Source organism: Myotis daubentonii, chromosome 11 (assembly GCF_963259705.1).
Source record: "Myotis daubentonii chromosome 11, mMyoDau2.1, whole genome shotgun sequence".
Taxonomy (NCBI): Eukaryota; Metazoa; Chordata; class Mammalia; order Chiroptera; family Vespertilionidae; genus Myotis; species Myotis daubentonii.
In genome coordinates, this window is record NC_081850.1 from 4,115,535 (window position 1) to 4,135,039 (window position 19,505).

Here is a 19,505-nt window from a genome sequence, read left to right on the forward strand (position 1 = left end):
AGAGCCTCTACACCTCTCAATCTCTAGTGCAAGACTGTTAAAGGCTGTTTCTGACTCATTAGATCAGGCAAAGACTCAAAGCCTCCAGAGACTGCCTCTGCCTACAGACTGATAGGATTCCGTCTTGAATTGCTCCCCAGGCAATTGTCCTCAGGTGTAGCGAGAGGTTTTTTTCAACAGGGTGGGGCAGTTGAAATTAGCCTCCTTCTGCCTGGAGGCTAATTGTTACTTTCAATCTCTTAGGTGGCCTCAGGACAAGTTGTTTTCCAATAGGGTGTGTCAACTGTCTTCCCCCCAGGAGAGGCAGATGTCTATGTGGGAAAGATGTCCTCTGCAGCATGAGGGAATGACTCAGCCTAGGAAAGTTGTGGTGTCTGCCTTCTGAGCTCTATCCCCTGAGTCCCTAGTCCTGGCTTCTGCTCTCACAACTTTAGTCTGCTTCACCCTCCCTCTGCTGGAGCCCAATGTGGTGGCTCCACAGGGAGTTTAGTGAGTTGGCCCTTTAAGAGAGCGCCTAAATTTTCAGCTGTTACTCCCTAGCAGACAGCACCTCACTGCTTTTCACAGCCAGTTTTATGTGAGTACCCTTCTCAGTTCTGGTGCTCTCTACTGGGGGGCCCAGGTTTGGGGTTAGATCCCACAGTTCTCAGTGGCAACCCCCCACAGCTGCGGTATCTCTCCAAGACTTCAGTTGCTGTCTGTGGGTGCCCTGCCAGCCCTTTTGTGCCTCCCCTCCTCCTACCTTTCTCTTTGTGGTCTCCACATTCAGTCCTTGGGTATCAGGGTTTTTTCCTGCGAGTTTTCCATTGATTAGTCAGGAAGTTTTTCTATATTTTAGTTGTAATACCAGTTTGTTCCTGGGAGCATGTCTGTGCAGCATCCACTTTGCTGCCATTTTTAATCCTCATTGATGTTTTTCTGTTCATTGATTTTTAGAGAGGGAGGAAGGGAGAGAGAAAGAAAGACAGAGAAAATCCATGTGAGAGAGATCAGTTGCCTCCCACATGTGCCTGATTGGGGATCAAACCTGCAACCTTTAGGTGTAGAGGACAACACTCAAACCAACTAAGCCACCCAGCCAGGGCATCCTGGTTGGATTTTTACTGGGTTTGGACAAAACTCATTATCTGAGGAATGTTGTAAAAAGTGGCTGTAGCCCTAGCCTGTTCGGCTCAGTGGATAGAACGTCAGACCAAAGAGTGCCAGGATCGATTCCGGTCAAGGGAACATACCTTGGTTGCAGGCTCCTCCCCAGCCTGGGCCCTGTTTTTCTCACATAAATGTTTTTTAAGATTTTTTAATTGACTTTTTTTTGAGAGAGAGAGAGAGAGAGAGAGAGAGAGAGAGAGAGAGAGAGAGAGAGAGAGAGAGAGAGAGACATCGATGTGAGAATAAAACATTGATGTGGGAGTGAAACATCAATCTGCTGCCTCCTGAACGCCTGGCACCTGGGGATCAAGCCCATGTGCTCTGATCAGGAATTGAACCAGCAAACCTTTCAGTGCACAAGACAACACCCAAACAACTGAGCCACACCAGACAGAGCTTAAGTCTTTTTTTAAATTGAATTTTTTTGGGTGACACTGGTTAACAAAATATGATAGATTTCAGATTCACAATTCTACAGCACATTATCTGTACACTGTATTGTATGTTCAAATGAAGTATCTGTCCATCACCATTTAGTTTTCAGCCAATCTTGATTTTGTTTCTATTCTTGAATGATTCCAATAAAGTTAGACTACCAGTATACTATAAGGGCATTTCTTTTGAAATATTGATTTTTCAGTTTTGTATAAGAACACTATTCTTTAAACCAGTGGTCGCCAACTGGTGGTCCTCGGACCACTGGTGGTCCGTATGGTCCAAAAGGTTGGCGACCACTGCTTTAAACAAAACCAAATTTAAAAATCATGACTGACACTAGCATTTTTTTTTTGTAGCAATTAGCCTGTTCATATTTTTAGAAACATCCAAAAACTTACATTATGTATTGTACCTCAGAGTTGAAAGCAGACCCTGTCTTTCCTTTTCCCCACATTCATGGTTTTCTGGCCTCAGCTATCTTCCCCGTGGGTGTCCTGCAAACCCCTGAATAGACAGAGCCTCCCCTTGTACCTCTTTTATTTTCTTTTTAAAATAGCAAAACTTTCATTGTTTGCTTTATATTTTTAGGAGCATTTCAAAGGATTATTGTCTTCTTTGTCATGCCTGGCTTACTTCCTAGTACTGCACTCAAAAATAGCATCTGATCCTGTTGGTTGCATAACGTTGAGTCACACTTTCTTCCTATTGCCTTTGGGAGGGCCTTTGCTCCTGACAGGCCCTCTTTCATTCGGTTCACTCTTTCCTATACAACTGCCATTTTGATATTTCTCAGTTCTTTGAAACTAATAACCTGCCTTCCTAACGGTATGCTTTATTGAGTTTTCACTAAGATTATTAAATGCTCCCAGGTAGAAATACGAGCTATAAAACCCAGTTGTTAACTATGAAACTAACGTATTTTGAGATGACTCATATTTTCCTGAAAAAAATTTACTAAGAAAAACATCTTTCAACTGTAATTAATTAATTTTTTAAAAAGAAAGAAAATCAGAGAAATATTAGGATTATGTATAATTTCAGGATTCATAATCTTTTAAAATGGTTGAAATTCAATTGCTCATTGAATACTAAGCTGTAATATTAAATAATTCTTTAGGAAGAAAAATGTATTTAATGATTTGTACAATGCTAATTTATGTTAATTAATATTTGAAAGTACCACGTAGTTTATTTAATGATTTGAGTGTGTTAATTTCCTTTTTTTTTATAAGGACCCCCACATTTCTTGTCATTTTGTATTATGTATTTCATATAAGTTATAATTTTAAAAACTTCTATTCTCTTGAGAAAATTTCTTAAGGTCTTAACTGTCAAATTTAAAAACATTTTCCCATTGATTTTTAGAGAGGGTGGGAGGTTGGGGCGGGAGAGAGAGAGAGGAGGAGAGAGAAACATCAATGTGAGAGAGATACATCGTTTGGTTGCCTCTAGCATGTACCCCTACCAGGGCTGAGGATCAAACCTGCACCCCAGGTATGTGCCCTTGACCAGGATTCGAGCCTGCAAGGTGCTCAGGCCAGTGCTCTAACCACTGACCTACAGCAGCTTGAAAATTTTATTACTTCCAAAAGTTTAAGTATGTGGAGGAAAAGTGTTATATTCTCTGATTTCAAAATTAAGAATACTTAAGCAATGAGAAGATTCATTTCAGTCACTCCTGCCCCCTCACTTCCCAGATCAGCATATTTGCATTTGTTTATTTCTACTCATTTTCTATCACTCCATCATGTAAATCCCATACTCTAAGTTATGTAGAACCTGCTACCTTCCACATCATTTGTTTTATCAGCATAAGGTTAGCTTATAGTAACTTTCACAGTGATGGGGAAGGGAGGGCATTTAACTAATTTTATTTGTGTTTTTTATGTACAGTAAAATTTTTTAATGACTATATTTTTTAGAATAAAGATTTTAAACTTTCTGTCGGCTAACTGTCATATTTGTAAGTATATTGATTTGAGAATACTATCAAAATGGAGAGTGAAGCCTTGCCAACTCTTTTTGAGGCATTTGTTCCTCTGAGTTGCAGTGTTAAGAACATTGTAAATGACCAAGAATTGTAAACTTCCCGTGTTCTTTCTGTTGTGCTTCAAGGCTTAGGAAGGTATGGAACATTACTTTTGTAATTTACAGCCGATTTATTCCTTCAGCCCTTCTACTTAGTCTTTATTATCAGTGCACAATTTGATGTGAAGAAAAATCCCCTTTCCATATATATCACATCAATTTGTTCCTATTTATTTACTGCTAATAGCACTGTGCACGAATCCGTGTGCTCGTAGCTCTCTTCCCCGCCCTCCTGTAGCTCTCTGCCCCTTGTAGATTGGTCGTGATGTTAACGGCATCCCGGCTAACCTGCGTATTCCTCTATTATTATATTAGACTAGGGGCCCGGTGCACAAAATTCGTGCACTGGGTGTGTGTGGGGGGAGTGTCCCTCAGCCCAGCCTGCCCCCTCTCACATACTGGGAGCCCTCAGGCGTTGACCCCCATCACCCTCCAATCGCAGGATCGGCCCCTTGCCCAGGCCTCACGCCTCTGGCCTAGGTGTCTGGCCCAGGCAGCGGGGACCTGCAGTGGCAGCGGGGGGCGCCGCGATTGCGCGGGCTCTGCCCCTGCCCCTGCAGGATGCCTCTGGCTGAGGCATTCGGCCCGGACAGCGGGGACCCACAGCTGCAGCGGCCCCGCGATCGTGGGCTCCGCTTTAGGCCCAGGCAAGGGGCCCCTAGCTCCCGGGACTGCCAGCTTCGACTGTGCCCAGCTCCCATCGCTGGCTCCACCCCTACTTCCTGCTATCACTGGCCAGGCCGGCAAAGCCACCTGATTCTCCGATCATGGCTGGGGGGCAGGGCAAAGGCAGCCCCAGGGCCACCTTTGCCCTGCCCCCCAGCTCTTAGCTCCCCCCTGGGTTTCTGATCACTGTCAGTGGCAGGGGGCTTCTTCCTGCTTTCCCTTTCGCCTCCCTGCATTGTGCCTACATAGGCAAATTAACCGCCATCTTGTTGGCAGTTAACTGCCAATCTTAGTTGGCAGTTAATTTGCATATAGCCCTGATTAGCCAATGAAAAGGGTATCGTCGTACGCCAATTACCATTTTTCTCTTTTATTAGTGTTGATGGGTTGGAATTTTCAGAAATGGAACTTAGTAGTACACATATTTCAGGCCTGAGTTTGCGTTTGGGGGACCTTTAAAACTCACTTTTGTTATCTCTCTTTCTAAGAAGAGTCAGCTTGCAACAGTTATTTGAGTGCCTTTAGCACTCCCCATGCCAGCATTTTCCCACAGCAAGGAGAGAATACCCGCCCTTCCCTCCTGTTGCTCTGAAAGCTTAGGAATGCTGCCGTTTCTTTTCCGTAGCTCTGTAGCCTGCTGATATTCATGCCATTTAAAAATATTAAGTGAAAGAAGTTATTAATAAAAAGAAAAGTAGGGAGAATACCAGGTTCAGCATAAGGGAGACAGCAGAAGCAGTGAAAAACCTTGTGGTTTGTCCCGGGTGGTAAGAAGCACCCTGCTGACCACCATTGGTGTGACGTCACTGGCCTTTGTTTCAGAATGGCCATGAGCTGGCTGCTGAGAGGAAGTGTGCACAGAGTGCCATGGAAGCACGACAGGAGGGACTTGGAGGAGCAATGCCTCGAAAGGCAGCAGGGGCTAGCGAGGCATTCCAGGCAGAGCGTGGCTTGTGCACAGCTGTGGATGGAAATGCCTTCTGGGGGCTGTAAGTAGTTTGGGGCTGAAGCACAGAGTAGGTGTCTGAGCTTGGAGAGGAGGTTGTGCAGGTGGACAGAACTGAGTTCATCAGGTGCTTCCTGTGCTGTGCTATGAGGTTTCTCCCTTTTTATCCTCAATGTGGAATACATCATTGTACAGGTTTTGTTTTGTTTTGTTTTTAATGTATTTTTATTGATTTCAGAGAGGAAGGGAGAGAGAGAAAGATCAATGATGACGGCTGCCTCCTGCATGCCCCCTGCTGGGGATGGAGCCTGCAACCCAGGCGTGTGCCCTGACCGTTAATCAAACCGTGACCCATTCATAGGTCAACAGTCAACCACTGAGTCACACCGGCCCGGTCAGTTTTCAGTTTTAAATAGTGGGATAGCATAACTATGTTTGCACTTTAGGAAGATTATCTGGCAGGTAATATGAAGGGGAAAATTGCAGCAAGGTCAATTTGAGACTTCCTGCTGGTGAGAAATGAGGTACCCGGGACCCTGGCTTTGGAAAGGGAGGGGGACTACAGATGTGTGAGCTGGTGGACAGGACTCAGAGAGCAGTAGGGTGCAAGGCATTGGAAAGGAGGACACCGGGAGGACTTCAGGGTGCCTGCTTGGGTAACATGGATGGAGGTGCTACCAAATGTGATATAGTCACTAGAAGAAGGATTGGTAAGAAGTTGGTTTGAGCACGATAAAGCTTTTCATTGGAGATGTCTTACAAGCAGGTGGCCATAGAGATTCAGTTTAGAGAGATGTTTGGGTAGAAATTGGGACATTGTTGGTATTTAAATAGGGGGGTAAAAGTTAGGGTGGGAATGAGATCTCCTGGTAGAGTCCTATTGAGAGGGGAGGAAGGCTGAGACCTAACCAGAGGGAGATGGGAAGGCAGGAAAGACGAGGGAGGGCCCTAGCAGGCAGATGAAGAGTGTGTTCAAGGAGGAGTTTCCAAGGCGAATGTCTCTGATCTTCAGTTTACTGGGGACCAGGTGATGCCCATTGGTTATGGGACAGTCTCATGGTGTCACTGGTAAGCGGAGCAAGCACAGTATCAGGAGTTGCAGTGGGACTAGAGCTGTGAGGGGAGGTAAGTGGGAGTGGGCCCAGAAGCTTAGAGGTGGACGAGCTGAGGCCACAGCGAGGCCTAGGGGCGGGTTTTGAGGGGAGAGATGAGATTGGGGAGGTCGTAGTGGGGAAGGAGTCTGGTGAGAGCTGGAACAAAGTGATGCCATTTTATTTGTAGTGACTGGAGATGACCTTGGGAGCCACTCAGATTAAGTTGCCATTATATTTGTTTATTGATTTTTCTTCCTTTTTGTCAGATAAATGAACCAAGACATTGTTGTGTTTTTTCATTAAACTCACACTCTGTAAACCTGTCTTTCTGTTCGTTTCTTCACCGAGGTCTAAAGCACATCACAGGGAGGGAGCCCCGTGGGCTCTGAGCTGCCCGTTCAGGGTTCAGGCCCCACGGCCTGCTGTGCTGCGAGGGTGCAGACAGGGCCGTGCTGTGCCAGGCCGGGCATGCTGCTCCCAGCCTCCGCAGGCTTTGCTCCTAGAAGAAGCCTGAGGACTGAAGTCTCTGCACTTCAGCACATTTGTATGTTTTCAAGGCCTCGAGGGAAGAGCCTTTTGGTCTGTGGAATTTCACATGCCTGTGGGAGAGAGATTTTTAGGGATGGTACCTTTTTATTTTACCTACTTTTATTTTACTTTTTACTTGAGGTATAATGGACATATAACATTATATAAGCTGAAGGTGTCTATTTGTTGAGTTGCTATATTTAAATATTGCAGTGTGATGACCACCACAGCTTAGCTGACGGCTCTCTTCTGTGGTGAGGACAGTTGAGATGGTGCCTCTTAACGCCACGTCCTAAGAAGCAGAACCCTTCCTATGTTATTTTTGACTATGGAAATGTGAAGCTTTGCATTGAAAAATAGAATGCTTTTATGAATCTTGGTAGCAAGTGTCAGCGTCTTTTGCTCTGGGGTCATGAGCGAAGGTTTAAGCTTGGGAAGAAAATATTCCGGGGTCAGTTCCCTTGAGGTGCTGGCGCTGGTGGCGTCTTGTCTAGAAGTGAGCAGCTTTCCTTTTCTGTGCCTCGCCAGGTCGCCCAGCTCACATTCCCACGTCAGACACCACATTCAGTTATGGGAGTGAAATCTGGGTATTTGACTGTACAGTGGTCTCAGTCAGTACCATGCTGTTTCCGCACTCAGCAGAGCCTGGTGTGTGTTCTGTGACTGGCTGACCTGTTCCCCGCCGTGCTTGTGGGTAGGCTGCCGGAGCTTTCTCAGAGCTTCGCCCATCTGAAGGGTGGCATGAGGTGGGGCCCGGTGACCTCCCAGCGGCTGCGCACTGTGCTGGTGACTAAGGACAGAGCGAGTGTGTGGATGCCCCCGAGCCACGCGGGCTGCTTCTGTCTTGTTGGAGGAGATGGTTACTTCTTCCAATGAGAGGGTCGTCCTCAGCACAAGGGAGCCCATGGAGGCTCATGGACTAATTATTTAGACTTGAAATCTGTCTGAATTTGTTGATTCAACAAAAAGTATTTATGAAAGTATCTCAATAATATGGGAAGATTTAAAGGTACTATTGCGTATTTATATGATGGGACAACAATGAAGGAAATGGTATTTTGTTAAAGGCAAAAGGGACACAAAATTCTATATGCAATAGCCCATTTAAAAATATATTTACAGGAGAAAATCTAAGATCAATTACACAGTGAGGTAACTTAGTAAAGAGGCATGACACCCTTCTTTCTATTGCAGCGAACCTGCCAGTGCCGACAATCGCTGCCCTGGACGGACTCGCTCTAGGTGGTGGTCTGGAACTGGCATTAGCATGTGACATACGAGTGGCAGGTGAGAATCACCCTATTAATATAACATTTTTAAAATGAGGCGTGTTTTTTCTTAGTCTCCGGAAAATTCCAAATATTTTATTCTTTTCCTGTTGTTGAGTAGACTATTTAGAAAAAAAAATCACCTGTTGGACTTAATGAAGTGCTTCAGATTCCAGTGAAGAAAACCGTTGTCTATAGTCTCTTGTTCACTCTCATCAGCAGGAACGGAGAACAGGAACTGGGTCAGACACAACTGAATGTGAACCTTAGGTCCTGCCCTTTTTGACCAGTTTCCTCCTCTGAATTGGGGGAAGTCACGGTTGCAGTTGTGAAGATGGAGTGAGTTTATCTGTGGCATGTGTCTAGTCCATGCACTTAGTTACCGTTAGCTATAGAAATAATAACTTCATCTCCTGGGGCTTCACTTTCTTCCTGGGGGTTTACTGAGGATTGGATGAGGTGCCTATGAAAAGAATAATGAAAACGATTAGTGCCAGCCATGTGCTGAGTGTTGACTTGGTGCCCAGCTTCCTTCTCAGCACTTGACGTGTGGTGACTCGCTTCATCTTCACAACAGCCTGATGAGATGAGTACTCTGTGGAGCTCGGGGAAGCCGGGTGGAGAGGTGGAGTAACCAGCCCCAGATCAATGACTGAACTGGGATCGGAACCAGGCAGTCTGGTGTCAGCCCTCACGCCTGCCAGCCTGCCAGAGCACCGCACCTGGCCTTGTCCTCTACAGCCTCCTGACCTATGGCAGAGCTGGTCCTTGCTCCCTCGGCTCCGGGACCAGGGACTGGAGGAAGCAGGCAGGAAGTAGTTCACTTTTCTCCCAGGTTCCCACTGTTCCTTCTGGTGGAGCTGCCTGGTAAACATAGAGTCCGTGAATTGTGTTTTTCAGAATTTTATGGTAACTTTCTTGGGATTTGCAGTTGCTAGTCCATGCACACCTTCCCCCTTTCCTCTTTATTTTGGATCTCTCTCTTGTCTGAAATGAAGTGGCGCAGCTAAGGCGCATGAAACCCATTTCTGAAAGAATGCAGCTTCTGGGAACTAGGATCTGGGACGCGTCCCAGTGCTTTTGGACATGCAGGTAGAGGGACAGTCAGGGTGTTTGAAAGTAGCCCTAAAACAAACACGAAAAGGCACCCTGTCCAGTGCAGGAGAGTAAAACCCCCTGGCCTTGAAAAGTGCTGTGTCCGGCAGGATACATGAAGCGGCCTGACCTGGAGAACTGTCCCCACTGAAGGGTTCTTACTCATCGGCACAGCCTCTCTCCTCATTCCTGGTGATGACCGGAGCCACGCCTTCAGGTGGCTCGGCAGCGTCAGGCCACATTGTGTACCAATAGTTACCACCTTGGTCTTTCGGCATCAAAAATTACTCTCTGCCAAGCAGCTTCTAGCGGAAAATGCTTGAGTCTCTTAATGTACAGTGTGGGGCAAAAGTAGCTTTACAGTTGTTCGTATGGAAAGCAACATAATAAAGAAATAATAATATCAGAATAAACTGTTTCACATACAGTTGTAAAACTGCTTTTGCCCTACCCTGTATATAGTTTAGAGTGTTACTTATTTTCATAACCAAATGCCTTCTGAAGTGATAAAAGGACTCGTGACACATTTAATTAGTAAACAGAATACAGTTGTTCTCCCTTATTCCAGGGATCTACATTCCAAGACCCCAGGGAAGCCTGGAAGCTTGGGTGGTACTGAGCCCTGTGTCATACCATGTTTTTCCCTTTACACACACTCCTCACTGAAAGGAAGCACTGTGGCTTCTCCGGCATTCCACACTGCGAGCATCACTACTCCCACACGTGGGCTGTTTCTACGTAAAAGAAGGGGGTGCCTTGAGCACTCACTCTGAGGGCCTCCTGGCTGCTGAGTGACTGATGAGCAGGCACATGGGCGGCCTGAGACACTGCGCAGCGGGAGGAGTCACAGCCCAGGTGGGCGCAGCAGGATGGAGAGGTCTCACACTCAGCACAAATGCCGTTTTAAAACTGAGGAATTGTTTATTTCTGCACAATCCCATTTAATATTTTCGGACAGCATTTGTCTTCAGGTAACTGAAACTATGGGCAGAGAAATTGTGGGTAAAGGGGATTACTGTATTTATAGCATGCTTATTGACTTTTTAAAGTCATCATCAATGAATATGATTATGTGGATGTTACTTAATTTTATTCCTTCCTTTTCAGCTTCCTCTGCCAAAATGGGCCTGGTTGAGACAAAGTTGGCAATTATTCCCGGTGGAGGTATGAATTGTTCCCGCCCATCTTGATTTGTTCTTAAAAAAGGGCCTAAGGCCCAAAGGTCGTCCCTGAAAGGCCTCATTCTGGGGGAGAGTCTAACGCCGTCTAACGCCATCGTGGCTCTGCAGTCCGGTCCTTCCTCGGCACTCTCTGCTCTGTGTGTGTGTGTGGGGGGGAGGGGGGGTGGAGGGCGGGTGGCGCTGTGTCTGTCCTGTGCTCTCTCCAGGCTTTTCCAAACGTTTCTTCAGTTTCAGATGATTGGCCATCACATTATTCTTGGAAGATCAGAGAGCTGCCCGCACCCGCCCCCCGCCCCGCCACGCGCCAGGTTTCTGGTGGCTCTGCCGGGACAGAGCTTGGGGGGTGGGCAGCGGCGTGCTGGTTCTGTTGCTGCAGAAAGGACAGCTGCTGCTTGTGGGAGCCTCACGGGCGAAGCAGTTTCCTAGCGTTGATAGTGAAATCTAAGTCTGAAATGTTTGTTTCTTTGTCTGATGCAGAGAATTTGGAGATATTCACATTTTGTGAAGTTGTTAATTTAAAAAGTAGACTTCATTTGATGATGTGCACATTGATATCTTACTAGTATATGAAGAAATCATAGTAATAATGTAAGAAATTAATGGCAGTATTGAACACTTCAGGCATGTTGTACCTAAATAGGTAAAAATTGTATGATTAGCCATATCATTATAAGAGTATTTATCCTGATTAGGGTGTATAGGTTGTATAGGTAGAAATTAAAACATAACTCATTGAGACTGAAGACTGCTCAGATCAATGTGTGTAGCCCACTAAGGTTTCTACTTCAGTAATCCATACAAATGCTATTCTTTTTTTTAAATATATTTTTTATTGATTAAGATATTACATATGTGTCCTTATCCCCACGTTACCTCCTACCCCCCACGCCCCCCCCCCCCCCCCCGCTCATGCCCTCACCCCCCCGTTGTCCGTGTCCATTGGTTAGGCCTCTATGCTTGCATATAAGTCCTTTGGTTGATCTTTCCCCCTTAACCTCCACCCTCCCCTACCTTCCCTACAAGGCCCGACAGTCCAATCAATGCCTCTCCGTCTCTGGATTAGTCCTTGTTCATCAGTTTATGTTGTTCATTATATTCCACAAATGATTGAGATCATGTGGTATTTATCCTTCTCTGACTGGCTTATTTCACTTAGCATAATGCTCTCCAGTTCTATCCATGCTGTGGCAAATGGTAAGAGTTCCTTTTTCTTCTTCCTCTTCTTAAAGAATACCTTTCAGCATTTCATATATTGCTGGTTTGGTGGTGATGAACTCCTTTAGCTTTTTCGTATCTGTGAAGCTCTTTATCTGACCTTCAATTCTGAATGATAGCTTTGCTGGATAAAGTAATCTTGGTTGTAGGTTCTTGCTATTCATCACTTTGAATATTTCTTGCCACTCTCTTCTGGCCTGCATGGTTTCTGTTGAGAAATCAGCTGACAGTCATATGGGTACTCCCTTGTAGGTAACTGACTTTTTTTCTCTTGCTGCTTTTAAGATTCTCTCTTTGTCTTTTGCTCTTGGCATTTTAATTATGATGTGTCTTGGTGTGGTCCTCTTTGGATTCCTTTTGTTTGGGGTTCTCTGCGCTTCCTGGACTTGTAAGTCTATTTCTTTCACCTGGTAGGGGAAGTTTTCTGTCATTATTTCTTCAAATAGGTTTTCAATATCTTGCCCCCTCTCTTCTTCTGGCACCCCTATAATTCTGATGTTGGTACGCTTGAAGTTGTCCCAGAGGCTCCTTACACTATCTTCATACTTTTGGATTCTTTTTTCTTTTTGCTTCTTCAGTTGGGTATTTTTTGTTTCTTCGTATTTCAAATCTTTGACTTGATTCTTGGGAACCTCTTGTCTGCTGTTGGATCTCTGTATATTATTCTTTATTTCAGTCAGTGTATGCTTAATTTCTAGTTGGTCTTTTTTCATATCCTCCAGGGTCTCTCTAAATTTATCGGCGGTTTCCATAAAATTCTTGAAAAACCTTATAAATGTGGTTTTGAACTCTATATCCAGTTGTTTGCTTTCCTCCATTTCTGTCATTTGTGACCTGTTTCTTTGTCTCCGCATTTTTTTATGCTTCCCTGTGTTGGTAGAGTGGTTTTGTGTGCTAGGTGTCCTGTAGGGCCCAGTGGCTCAGCCTCCCCAGTTACCTGAGGTGGACACTCTTGGTGCACCCCCTTGTGGGCTTTGTGTACAGTCTTGTTGTAGTTATGCCTTGATTGTTGTAGGTATCACTGGGAGGAATTGACCTCCAGGCCAATTGGCAGTGAGAATCAGCTGTGTCTGCAGTGGGAGAACTTCTGTGCTGAAGACACCCTTCTGGGGCAAGACTTGCTTTAGTGGGGCTTTGGTGCTCACTGAGTCTGCCCCCCCTGAGTGTGTCCCTTATGGATCTGAGGAGTTGTAATCTGGATGGTCCCACTCTGACCACTGGGTACACTGGCTCTTGGATCTAAGGAGGTGCTAATTTAGTCTCTGCCTGAAGTTACCCAGCAGGAGCTACGGAAAGATCTGCAGATTCCCCTTCCTTTTTTGGAGTTTGGAGGTGTCCTGATGAGGCCCAGCTGTGAAGCAATGCAAGCTGCTGTGGGGCCTTGGGCCTTCTCTTGGAAGTTCTGGGTCTGTCTGGCCCAGCTGTAATTTGTTAGGTAATTTTCAGGTTGCAAAGGGCCAGGGCATTCATACGCCGCAGCCTGGGTGGGGCGGGGTCTCAAGGAATCAACAGGGCAGAGCAAGCAGCTATGGCAGATCCTCAGCCCTGCCCTAAGGGGCCACGCGTCTCAGTGTCCCAGTAATTTAATTGCTGCAAGCTCCTCTGAGGGAAAGCCGCCCTGGAGTTCCGAGTTCTGCCCGCTGCCAGACAGTCCAGTTTCTCCCCGTATGAGTCCTGGGTCCCCAGAGACTTCCCGGAACTGGAGTTCAGAGCAGTCGGGAGCTTGTGACTCCCTCTTGATTCAAAAAGACAGCCGCGTCCTCAGGTACCAGCCCCTTTCCGCGCGCTCGAGCCTTCGTACCTTTGCACTTTACTCCCGCAGCTCCTGACTCTCAATGTGCTTTTCTCTTTCCTTCTAGTTGTAGAATTTCCACTCAGCCAGCCTTCCTGTAGTTCTGGATGATGTCTGTTTTGTCTTTTTGTTGTATTTTTGAAGTAGTTGTGGGAGGCAGCAATTTCGGTGTTTACCTATGCCGCCATCTTGGTTTCTCCCCACAAATGCTATTCTTGTAGGTAAAAACATTTAATATCTATCATACCAAGATTTTTCAGTGATTAATTAAAACAAAAAAAGGATTTATAAGAATATATATAATTGAAAAGAATTACCAGATAACTAATATGTGAAATAAAAAGAAGGTTTAGAAAGAAGGCATGATGTTTCATAAATTCTTTTAAGATTTAAGTATTTATTAGTGACTAGAGGTCCAGTGCCTGAATTCGTGCATGGGTGGGGTCCCTTGGGATGGCCTGCAGAGATTGGGTCCCAGTTCGCGCCCCCAGCCTTGCAGCCCCAGCTCATGCCCTCAGCCTTGTAGCCCCGCAGCCCCGCCTGGCACCCCACCTTGGCCTGGTGCTGCCCCCTCACCTGTTCCACCATCCCACCTACAGGGTGATTGATTGGGGCTGGGCCCCCCGCCTGGCTCCCTCAGCGCCTGGGAGCTGGCGGCGGCCCCGCCCCCTGCCGCCGCCACTGATCGCCATCTGCGGGACAAACAGTGGGGTGATTGGGCCCCCACCTGCACCCACCTTGGCCTGGCACCCCCGCTCACCTGCTCCACCATCCCACTGCAGTCCAGCTCTCATCAGGGCCCATCGGGGCGGCAGTGCCTCCACTGCTGCCGGCTGCCAGTGCTGCGTCGCTGATGCCCACCATGTTCCATGCTGCTCCTTGGTGGTCAGCACAAGTCATAGCGAGTGGTCGAACTCCTGGTCTCTCAGTTGAACGACTGCCCCGGGGACAATTTGAATATTAGGCTTTTATTATATAGGATGAGGATAAAACTAATCCTAGGAAGAGAGTGATGATTCCCCCGCTCCCAAAGACATGTCATTGTAAAATCTGGGAATATGACCTTATTTGGGAAAAAAGTTGGTGTAGATGTTATTAGGTTAAGGATATTAAAATGAGATCATCCTGGATTATCTGAATGAAGCTTAAATCCAATGACAAGTGTCTTATAGTAAGAGGACACTCAGACAAAAGAGGAGAAACAGGGAGAACACCACATGAGGACAAAGGCAGAGACTGGGAGATGCATTTACAAGTCGAGGACGGCCAAGGGTGCTGGTGTCACCGGAAGCCAGGGGACTCTTCCTCAGCACTCCAGCAGGCCTGCCAACATCTGGGTTCTAGACTCTAGCCTGCAAAACTGTGAGAATTACATTTCCATTGTTTTAAGCCACCAAGTTTGTGATAATTTGCTGTAGCAGCTGTGGGAAATTAATACAGTAATTTTTAGTAATACAGTAGCTTAAGTACATTTTTTTGGACGGGGGCTTAGTATATGGCAGAGATAGGGGGTGGGAGAAAGATGAACTTGGTCATTTGGATATTTACCAGGTTCTGAATGTGAAATGTTTTGTTTTAAAACCACTGGAAGGTGGAACAGTTGTGCAAGAGAACTGTTGGGTTTGGTTAGATGAAAAAAGCTTAATTGATTGTACTACAGAAATGAGGGTGATAGCTTTAGCTCCTTTCATCTTTGTTTGTTTGATTTTTTTGTTAATCCTCACCCAAGGATTTTTTTCCATTGATGTTTTTAGAGAGAATGGAACAGAGGGGGAGAGAGAGAAATATTGATGCGAGAGAGTCACATCGACTGGTTGCCTCTTGCATGCGCCCTGACCAGGGCCCGAATTGAGCCTGTGCGCCCTTGACCTTAACCAACCCTTCATTCCGCGGGCTGACACTCTAATCACTGTGGCAGATTGGCTGGGGCTCCTTTCATCTGTTATGAGCTAGCTATGCAAGGTCTGGAAATCGGCATGTTCTTCCTAATGTGCTTAAGTTCTTTTGGGTCCTCCTCAGTAGTGGAGCCATTCATCAGAACACACTTTTTATAAATTTGATTAAATTTGGACTGTGTATTCTCATGAATACTGTTATTTAAAATTTTTTTTAATTTATTTTTATTGATTTCAGAGAGGAAGGGAGAGGGGGAGAGAGAAAGGGAAACATCAGTAGTGATGAGAGAGAATCATTGATCTGCCACCTCCTGCACGCCCCATACTGGGGGTCGAGTCCGTAGCCTGGGCATGTGTCCTGACTGGGAACCGAACTGTGACCTCCTGGTCTATAGGTCAATGCTCAACCACTGAGCCACGCCAGCCTATTATTAGATAGGATATCCTATCTAATAAAAGAGAAACATGGTAATTGGCGTATGACCGCTACCCTTCCCATTGGCTAATCAGGGCGATATGCAAATTAACTGCCAGCCAAGATGGCGGCCGGCAGCCAGGCAGCTTAAACTGAACATGAGGCTTGCTTGCTTCAGTGACGGAGGACTCCAACGTTCCCCGCCTGCCTTGCCAGCCTCTGAGCCTGCAGTTTGAACATTGTAACAAATATATAAGCTAAACAAAAGCCCAGAAACCTGCTTTCAGTCAGCCGGGATCTCAGAGCTGGAGTTGATACAGAGTTTTGATTATAGAACTGAAACAAACCAGATACCTACTTTCAGCAGCTGAGGCCTCAGAGCTGGAGCCAAGCCTCAGAGCTAAAGCTGGCCCAGAATAAAAAAGAAAAAAGGAGTGGTTGGGAGCTTCAGTCCCAGCCTGAAAACAGCCCTCAGCCCCTCACCCAGACTGGCCAGGCACCCCAGTTGGGACCCCCACCCTGAATGGTGTGTGACCAGCTGCAAACAGCCATCATCCCCTCACCCAGGCTGGCCAGGCACCCCAGTGGGGACCCCCGCCCTGATCCAGGACACCCTTCAGGGCAAACCAGCCAGCCCCCACCCATGCAACAGGCCTCAATTCTATATATTAAAAGGGTAATATGCCTCCCGGCACCAGGATCAGCGTGACAGGGGGCAGCGCCCAAACCCCCTGATCGCCCTGCGGCTCTGTGTGTGACGGGGTGGGGCCACAGCCTCCCTATCAGCCCTGCTCTGTTCCTGACAGGGGAAAGCGCCCCAACCCCCTGATCGGCCCTGCTCTGTGCCTGATAGGGGGGAGCTCCCCAACCCCCGATTGCCCTGCGGCTCTGTTTGTGACAGGGTGCGGTGCCCCAACCCCCCCACCCCACGGGCCCTACTCTGTGTGTGGCGGGGTGGAGCCATAACCTCCCCATCGGCCCTGCCCTGAGTGTGAGTGGCAGCGCCCCAACTCCCTGATCGGCCCTGCTCTGTGGGTGATAGAGGGCGGTGCCCCCCCCCCACGGGCCCTGTTCTGTGTGTGATGGGGTAGAGCCATAACCACCCTATCGGCCCTGCCCTGAGTGTGACAGTGGCGGCGCCCCAACCCCCTGATCGGCCCTGCTCTGTGGGTGATAGAAGGCGGCACCCCAACCCCCTGATGGGCCCTGCTCTGTGTGTGACAGGGTGCGGTGCCCCAACCCCCCCACCCCACGGGCCCTACTCTGTGTGTGGCGGGGTAGAGCCATAACCTCCCCATCGGCCCTGCCCTGAGTGTGAGTGGCAGCGCCCCAACTCCCTGATCGGCCCTGCTCTGTGGGTGATAGAGGGCGGTGCCCCAACCCGCCCCCCCCCCCCCCCACGGGCCCTGTTCTGTGTGTGATGGGGTAGAGCCATAACCACCCTATCGGCCCTGCCCTGAGTGTGACAGTGGCGGCGCCCCAACCCCCTGATTGGCCCTGCTCTGTGGGTGATAGAAGGCGGCGCCCCAACCCCCTGATGGGCCCTGCTCTGTGTGTGACAGGGGGTGGTGCTGCAACCTCCCCATCGACCCTGCCTTGAGTGTGACAGGGGCTGGTGCCCCAACCCCCCAATCGGCCCTACCCTGAGCGTGACTGAGGGTGGCATCGCAACCTCCCAATCCGCCCTGCTCTGTGCATGACAGGGGGCGGCGCCCCAACTCCCCAATTGGCCCTGCTCTGAGCCCGACCAGGGGCTGCGCCTAGGGATTAGGCCTGCCCTCTGCCACCTGGGAGCAGGCCTAAGCCAGCAGGTCGTTATCTCCTGAGGGGTCCCAGACTGCGAGAGGGCACAGGCAGGGCTGAGGGACCCCCCTCCCCCCCGAGTGCACAAATTTTTGTGCACCGGGCCTCTAGTATATATATATTTGATTGTAGACAAATATTGTACAAATACAATGCTAACGATTTAAAGCATTAGCCAATTTAAAAATAATTGTTACTCTAGGACCTCCCTATAGTATTCTGAATTATATTGGGGATTTTGTAAAACATAGCCCCTACTCTGTTCTCCAGTATTTTCACATTTAAAAAAACAGCTCAACTTCCTGTCTTCTTCTCCTTCAGTAGTCAAAATAAAACTCTCTTTTAAAAATAACTCCTCAAAGAATACCACCCTTTAGCCTGTCTATAAGAATCAAATAAAACAAGTCCAGAGGATTATGATCTTTTTTATTTAACAGTTTAGAAACTTTTTTGTTTGCGCACAAATTGGTGGCAAGTTCCCTCATTCCTAACCATGGTTTCTTGCCTCTTCTACTGGAGGCTTGGAGACCAGGGGGACTATTGAGGCTTTTTGCTTGGGTATGCACCACAGTGGACACAGTGTCTAGCATTTCCAGTGGTCTTTTCTCTTCAGCCTCTTATTCTGGAAATATTTAAACTGTAGGAGATTTGAAAAGCACTGAAATGCACCTTTTTATCTCGCCTCATTAAGATCTTCCCTCCCACAGCCTTCTGCCACATGTGTCTCTAGCTCTCCATTCTCCCTCGCAGATGCACACCCATCTTTCCTTGCTGAGCCATTTCAAAATAACAAGGTGAACTTGAAGTGTTGCAGCCTGCCTTTCCTAAGAATAAGAAAGGACTGTTATATAACCAAACACTATTATCATACTGAACAATGATAACATTGATATTCAGGTGTCCCCAGGGGTTTCAAAATGTAGTTTATAGTTGTTTTGTTTTTCTAATTCAGAATCTCATTAAATGTTACACATCGCGTTTGGTTAGAACTTTTCTTTTTTGAAATTTAGACAAGTCATCCATCTCTTTGTTTTTTTATAACTAATTTTAAAAAATCAGGCAAATTATCTTTAAAAAATACATATATATTTTATTGATTTTTTACAGAGAGGAAGGGAGAGGGATAGAGAGTTAGAAACATCGATCAGCTGCCTCCTGCACACCTCCCACTAGGGATGTTCCCGCAACCAAGGTACATGCCGTTGACGGAAATCGAACCTGGGACCCTTCAGTCCACAGGCTGACACTCTATCCACTGAGCCAAACCGGTTAGGGCTCAGGCAAATTATCTTACTGAGGATTGCATATTGTGAATTTGACAGTTATTTCTTCATGTTTAGGCTAAAAATCTTTGCCAAGAATTCTGAATGAATATGTTTTATTTTCATTTTATTGGATAGCGCTGAACATCAGGTTGTCCACTTTGGGTGACGATGACTTTGATCGCTGCGTTGAGGTCTGACTCACCACGGGTCCAGTTTTAGCATTCTCTTCTTGGAAACTTTTCAGGAAAAGCATCTTCAGTGATGGTTATTGGCATTGACCGTTCCTCAAAAAGGAAAAGAAGAAGATGGGAGCACTTGGGTTTCACAGGACCAGAACCAGAGTCCTGGTTTGTCTGTGCTCTTCTCTCTGAGGGGGGTTTAGGGGGGCAGGGACGGGGGACTGGGGCCTCGCTGTCGGCTGAGCTGAGCAAGGCGGAGTCTGGGCTGGCGTCTGGCACTCTATTTTAGGGGGTGTCTGAGGTAATGATGGACTTTTAAATCCTGTGTGTGTGTTGCCCTGAACACAGTCGTCATTTTGGAAAGTTTTGTTTGCAGCCTTTATTGAAATCCTCTTCGGCTTGACATCAGAGTCTGGACTTATTCTTTGGAATCTCCTGGGCAGTGACTCACCGTTATCCTGCGAGGGCGAACTTGACTCCACAAATAG

General features: G+C 47.0%; 1 protein-coding gene across 6 annotated transcripts in view; it reads left to right on the forward strand.

Annotated features, from left to right (window-relative positions):
* AUH (AU RNA binding methylglutaconyl-CoA hydratase) overlaps positions 1 to 19,505 on the forward strand; it is a 181,138-nt gene that overhangs the window by 67,212 nt on the left and 94,421 nt on the right. For 4 of the 6 annotated variants that reach the window (XM_059656335.1, XM_059656336.1, XM_059656338.1 and 1 more), the window contains 2 exons: positions 8,104 to 8,196; positions 10,380 to 10,436. The exons of 1 other annotated variant lie outside the window; for it this stretch is intronic. In XM_059656335.1, the coding sequence (XP_059512318.1) occupies positions 8,104 to 8,196; positions 10,380 to 10,436 (150 nt within the window). Of the gene's footprint in view, positions 1 to 8,103; positions 8,197 to 10,379; positions 10,437 to 19,082; positions 19,186 to 19,505 lie in introns of all 6 variants that reach the window. One more of the 6 variants, XR_009447564.1, reaches the window with a different exon arrangement.